This window comes from Drosophila rhopaloa, unplaced genomic scaffold (assembly GCF_018152115.1).
Source record: "Drosophila rhopaloa isolate 14029-0021.01 unplaced genomic scaffold, ASM1815211v1 contig_2, whole genome shotgun sequence".
Taxonomy (NCBI): Eukaryota; Metazoa; Arthropoda; class Insecta; order Diptera; family Drosophilidae; genus Drosophila; species Drosophila rhopaloa.
In genome coordinates, this window is record NW_025335083.1 from 23,066,151 (window position 1) to 23,071,262 (window position 5,112).

The 5,112-nt window shown below is 35.2% G+C and overlaps 1 protein-coding gene across 1 annotated transcript; it reads left to right on the top strand.

The window, feature by feature from the left end:
• Positions 1–1,502: 1,502 nt before the first annotated feature.
• Positions 1,503–2,457, top strand: LOC108045587 (phenoloxidase-activating factor 2). Its single transcript, XM_017124955.2, has 2 exons — positions 1,503–1,598; positions 1,661–2,457. The coding sequence occupies exons 1-2, from the start codon at positions 1,533–1,535 to the stop codon at positions 2,408–2,410; spliced, it is 816 nt and encodes a 271-aa protein (XP_016980444.1). The 5' UTR covers positions 1,503–1,532; the 3' UTR covers positions 2,411–2,457.
• The last annotated feature ends 2,655 nt before the right edge of the window (positions 2,458–5,112 follow it).

Here is a 5,112-nt window from a genome sequence, read left to right on the forward strand (position 1 = left end):
TCTCTGTGCCCCAGTCACCTTGTGCGAAGGTCATACATGCGTATTGTTGTTTATTTTCTATTTATCTTGGGCATGCTTTTTGTTTTTGCTTAGCATCAGACGTAGAATAGAGTGCGTGGCGCCCTCAGGAACTGGTTGGAGCTTCGAGAAAACTCAACTGTCAAAAGTGGGCTTTGGAGCACTTTGGCGGTCTGTTTTTTGGGGGGTGCCAACTTGTTTAAAATTTGAAAAAAAAAATGTATGTGATAAAAATAAGATATTTGTATATCAATAACATATAACATATGTATCTTCTAGATATTATTGTATTTATAAGACGATTTCGGGGCTATAATATACTTTCTTTTATTTGTGATACATTTTCTTTTTAGCTTGTGAAAAATATAAGCCAGGAAGGTAACTTTGAAATTATTATCAGTATAGCAATCAAAAAGGGCACCGGAAAAAATTTTAAATGCCTTTGATATCATTAAACTCAGATGAACGAGGTCTTGAATCTTTTGCCTGATAAAAAGTATCTCTCAGTTGTTAAGTAATTTAAGTTTTTAAATTAAACTTGCGTTCTCTCTTCTAGCATTTTTAAATTTTTCAAAAGAGATGCTAATTACACGAAGGGCATCTGAAATTCTTTTCCAAAAATTTTGTTATTCCATTTCTTGTTTATTGCTTCCCATAATGGCACTCCCATGTTCAACTACTTGGGAATGCATGCGGAAAAAGTCCTTGAAAGGTGCCAAGGAAAATGGGGGGATATTACAAGGGACCAAGGAGCTGCTTGTTTCTTGTGTTCACCATTTGCTCGGTTATTTCGTTTCAAATGAAAATGATTAGCACATTTTGCTTAAAGAAAGCGAAAGGAAAACCTTTTGGACATTTGCCCAGTGAGCTGCCATCGAAATGCACGCCATCATTCATAAGCTTGTCTGCTAAAAATTTAAAACTTAATTGGAATCTGCTGAATGCCGACAACCGTTCGCTTGTTGACTCCTCGCACATATGCACTATGCAACTAGTTTTTGTTTTGTTTCTCTTTTTTTTCATTCAACTACGAGTATTATGCAAAAGTTACACTTAGGCGGAAAAAAGAGTTCACTGAGCGAATTGAAACAAGGTGGTTTTAAGAAATAATGCTTCCACCATACTTGTAAAACTACATATGCCCAATGTACGTACTCTCTTTTCACACAGCTCTTTTCGTCCTTTCAAAACTTTGGTTCAATAAAAAAAGCAAAAGCCTATATATATAAGTCAATCTTGATACTTTGACATAGGCATAACCTATACTAAGATTAATACAAAAATTATACTGAGCAAAGTAGATAGAGCAATCTAATTAATAATCACAATGCGTCATATACAAATGTACATCTTCTGTAGGTAATAAGTTCAATCTGACTCACATTTAAAGTGATAACAATAAAGAGAGAGAGAGAGAATTAGTCACTTCAAGAATTTTGATAAGCTCATCTCTGCGTTCTTAAAGTATTTCCCATTGCGTTCGAAATCATTGTATTCTGAATCCTCGTCAAGCAATGACCATATATTTTATATTCATCGTGCTGCTTATCAGCTTTTCAAATGGTCAAAGAACCAATCAGGTAAATCTAAAAAAAATATATTAGTAAAGAAATTTTAATTCAGACGGAATATTTGCATATAGAAAAAATGCAGCTCAGCTGACTACAATCCACAAGTAAGTAAGGCAGGCCAATATCCATGGGTGGTTGCTATACTGGACCAGAGAGACTGGATTCATCTCTACATAGGAGTGGGATCTCTGATCGCGAAAAATTTGGTCCTAACTTCCGTTCGCATACTAAATGATACTTCCGAGGCTGATCTGCTGGTGCGCGGTGGCGAATACGATTATTCTACGGACAAAGACCAACACCATGATGATGTTGAAGTAGAAATGATAAGGCGACACGAAGGATTTGATGAAAGAACTGCCACAAACAATATCGCTTTGCTTGTTCTGAAATCCGCTTTTGATGGGAATACCAATGTTGGAACCATATGTTTGCCTCCTCCAACGGGTTTCACGGCATTCGATGGAAGTACCTGCTTTTTTAACGGATGGGGCAAAGCGAAATTTGACTCAGAGGACTATCCCAGCATTCTGAAAAAAACCGATATCACGGTAATATCCAGAGAGGAATGCGTGAGGGCCATAGGAGCTCCAGTGCCTACCCAATTGCTTTGTGGCACCGGCTTGCAGGGCAAGGATTCCGATGGCGACGGTGGAGCTCCTCTGGTTTGTATAATACAGGATCAATTCTATCAGGTTGGCATTGTGAACTGGGGAAAGCAAAATGCCACTGAAACAAAGCCAATCTTCTATACGAAATTGGAAGTGTTTCGGTCCTGGATTGATCAACAAATAGTCATAATAAGACAAACTCTAAAGTAAAGCTCTTACAAAGAATGCGGCAATAAATGATTATTCAAAAAACTATACATATATCTATTTATTTATTTTGAGGCTTTCAAAATTTCAGTGACTGAGAAAATAATCTTGCATCAGATTTGTCTGCCAAATTGCAGTTTATTTGAGGAAGAAATCAGTAAAATTCTGCGAAAAAATATCTTTTCAGTTATTGGCAGCAACTGAGGTTATCATCTGGGTAATTCAGCGAAGCTTTAACTTCGGTCCGGTTTCATGTCTTATCAGTTCAACAATAGCTTTCCATACTTATATAATATAATTATACATATAATGAAAATAAATGTATTTATGTATGCATATGGGTACAAAAAAATTTAATAGTGGAATTTATAGTCGCTTTCTTATGGCGATATTTTTAATAGTAGCTCAACGAATTTTTTTATTGTCAGACATTTTTTTTTTTTGAACATATATATATTATGTTATTTTTTTCTTATTAGCAAAAGCTGAGTTTTAGTACAGTTTCTTTGTTTGTTCTGATTATCTGCTATATTGCAAACAATAATGTTTTCTTTTTTATTGTAAGCGTAGAAATTTAGATATAGTAAAGTACTATTTATTTCTATATACATTTTCACGATTCCACTCGATTTTTTGCCTAAGTGTAAAGTGCAAACAAAAATAATCTCTGCTAAAAAATTCGCATTTGAAAGAGGTAGCAGAAATCTAGAGAGGTGGCGGGGAGTTTGTGGGCGAAACGCCGTTCAAAAGTTAAAGTGTTGCCATTTTTCATTTTTTTGCACGCTACTTGTTTGTTGTTGTTTGCTTGTTTGTTGGCCGCTGCACAAAGACGAATGTGTGTGTGTGTGTGGGTGGTGGGCGGGTGTGTGGGTGTGCGGGAAAAACTACCACAAACAAACGAAACATATGTGAATTTCGTTTGCCGTGTGAAAAAAAGAGCGATTCGAGTGCTTGTTAGAAAGGGATGCCGGATGGATGGGGCACACGTATGTTTGAGTGAGATCCTGAAACTCGTTTTGCCGCTAATTGGATGCTGAAGGTGTCCTCCTCGTGTGCGTGTGTATGTGTGGTTGTGGTCAGGTGTGTGTGCGGCACGGAGTTGAAGTTGCCAAACATCATTAACAAACAGCACCCCGGCACGCCCACTGACTTTCACACTTAAACAAACGTAATTTGTGCCCCCTGATTACTTATCTCAATTACTGGCAATTGCCTTTAATTATTTTATTTTATTGACTTTCCAATTTAAATTGTTTTTTAAATTAAATAAGGATTATACAGGTTATACAGAAAATTTTTACAATTTTCTTTAGATAATATCCCAAAAATATATATTTTTTTAATTCAATTCCTTTTTGCCCATCTCAAAAGCCTTATTTTTTTTGACAAATATTGACATTTGTTTTGATTAATTTTAAAAATATAATACAGAAAAATTACCTTTAAAAAAGGAATATTGTATGGTTTATTCATGACATATGTATGTATGTTTAAGCCAGTAAGTTTTTTCTTTGACTTTTATTGCATTCATTTGTTATGCTGGCCAATAATTAAATTTTTTTCGTGTGCACCTGCTGTTTGCAACCGAAAAAAGAGCTGTCTCAATAATTACATTTTTTGCGATGCTGCTGCTTTTACTGGCACCTCTGATGATGAGATTAAAGTTTTGGCATAATGATGTCTCATTAAATTAAATGGCAACATTTCCAAACAAAACTGATGTAATTTGCCCGTCGTAGTTGCCTGATTAATGTGGCCTGGCACTTGGCAGAAAAGCGGATGGGAAATGGATCTTGGCTGTAAGCTGTTTGGCTTTTTGGATTCCACTTTAATACGCTCCTTTGGGCGGTTTAAATGTTTGCCATAAAATTGTGTATCAATATCAATATTGGACGAGTGCCCAATGATTGCCGGGACCCAGCTTGCCCCTGCAAACACACAAATTGATATTGAATTACAATAAAATCTGCATTTATCAAAAGTTCTCACGCACACACCCTCACTCACCTGTACACACGTACGGCATACACATGCAACAGTTGTGGGCCATTATTTGTATGCGTGGCATTTGGTAACCTTTAACCCTTTTTGTGGCACGGCCATCAGGCAAAATACCAAGATGCAACAACATATATGAATTTTCTAAAAAGAGACTTTTAATGACTTTAAAAAAATGAATAAAGTTTAATCCTTAATCAAAAATAGTCTTCTTTGTGTGGGTTTGTATTTTTTAAATTTGTAAAGCAGTAATTTTATTACTGAATTGAAAATAACTTTTTAGGAGGTTTTGACTCAAATTGACATATCAGAAATAAACTTACTTAAATTAATAATATATTTGTATTAAATAATTTTTTTTCGAAAATGTTATTCTGTATTTTCTTGTAAAATATTATGTGTTAAATAAATAAGTTCAAGGACTCTTCTATTTAATCTAATGTAACGTAGTATTTATCATAATTATTTTCTTTTAAATTATAAAGACTTAAAAAAAATTATATAAACATGATAATATCATTATTAGCGTATACCTATGTATCCGGCCAACTTCAAACAAAGTCGAAGCTACACTTTTAAGGTGTGGGAATAAGACTTCAAGTATGGCCTCCCAAAGGGAGCATTGTGGGGCAAGCGTGGCCATTATGAGCTACTTAGCAACCGATTTGTGCAGCACTTGCCGCACCTCACGCACACATAAGCATTAG